The 680-nt window shown below is 59.6% G+C and overlaps 1 protein-coding gene across 1 annotated transcript in view; it reads left to right on the forward strand.

The window, feature by feature from the left end:
• The window catches only part of DPH2 (DPH2 homolog (S. cerevisiae)), a gene marked incomplete at its 5' end in the record, with an annotated part of 1492 nt that overhangs the window by 702 nt on the left and 110 nt on the right, over window positions 1-680 (forward strand). The window contains 3 exon segments of the mRNA XM_010013814.1: window positions 8-200; window positions 343-528; window positions 625-677. Of these exon segments, the coding sequence (XP_010012116.1) occupies window positions 8-200; window positions 343-528; window positions 625-677 (432 nt within the window).

Consider the following 680-nt stretch of genomic DNA (forward strand, 5'->3'; position numbering starts at 1 on the left):
GGGGAAGCCAAACCCTGCCAAACTGGCCAATTTCCTGGAGGTTGATGTCTTTGTCCTGGTGGCCTGTGCTCAGAACTCCTTGCTGGACTCTAGTGACTTCTACCGGCCTGTTTTAACTCCCTATGAGCTGGAGCTGGCCTGTAACCCAGCCCGTGAATGGACAGGGAATTACCTCACTGACTTCCGAGACCTGCTGCCAGGTAATAGCTAAAACCAGCTGCCCAACACCCTCCTGGGGCACATCCCGCCTTGCTTCCCTGCCTGGAGGCTGTGGTTCCTGCTGCTCTGCTCCGGGTGGAGGATAGATGTGAGCACCAGGCTGACGTTACTGTTTCCTGGCAGGTGCCTGTGCACACGTTGAGCTCCCAGCAGCCATCCCTGCAGCAGAGGCCATTCCTGATGTCTCCCTGATCACGGGGGAGATGCGTGCCACCCACCTCTGTGACCCCCCAGCCTCCCAGCTGCCCCCCAGCACTGCACTGGCCTGCAGGGACCAGACACGTGCTCTTGCGGAGATCAGCCCTGCTGGTTTGTGATTAGATTTCATAGTGGGGCTGAGCGCCCACTGTGGAGGCTGTGCTGCCTCTCCCTTCCAGTAACAATTCTGTTTTTCTCTCCTTGCAGCCTCCTTCCTGGAGTCCCGCAGCTGGCGGGGCCTGGAGCAGCAGCTGGGGCAGACG

Source organism: Nestor notabilis, unplaced genomic scaffold, assembly GCF_000696875.1.
Source record: "Nestor notabilis isolate BGI_N333 unplaced genomic scaffold, ASM69687v1 scaffold11364, whole genome shotgun sequence".
In the NCBI taxonomy this organism is placed as follows: domain Eukaryota; kingdom Metazoa; phylum Chordata; class Aves; order Psittaciformes; family Psittacidae; genus Nestor; species Nestor notabilis.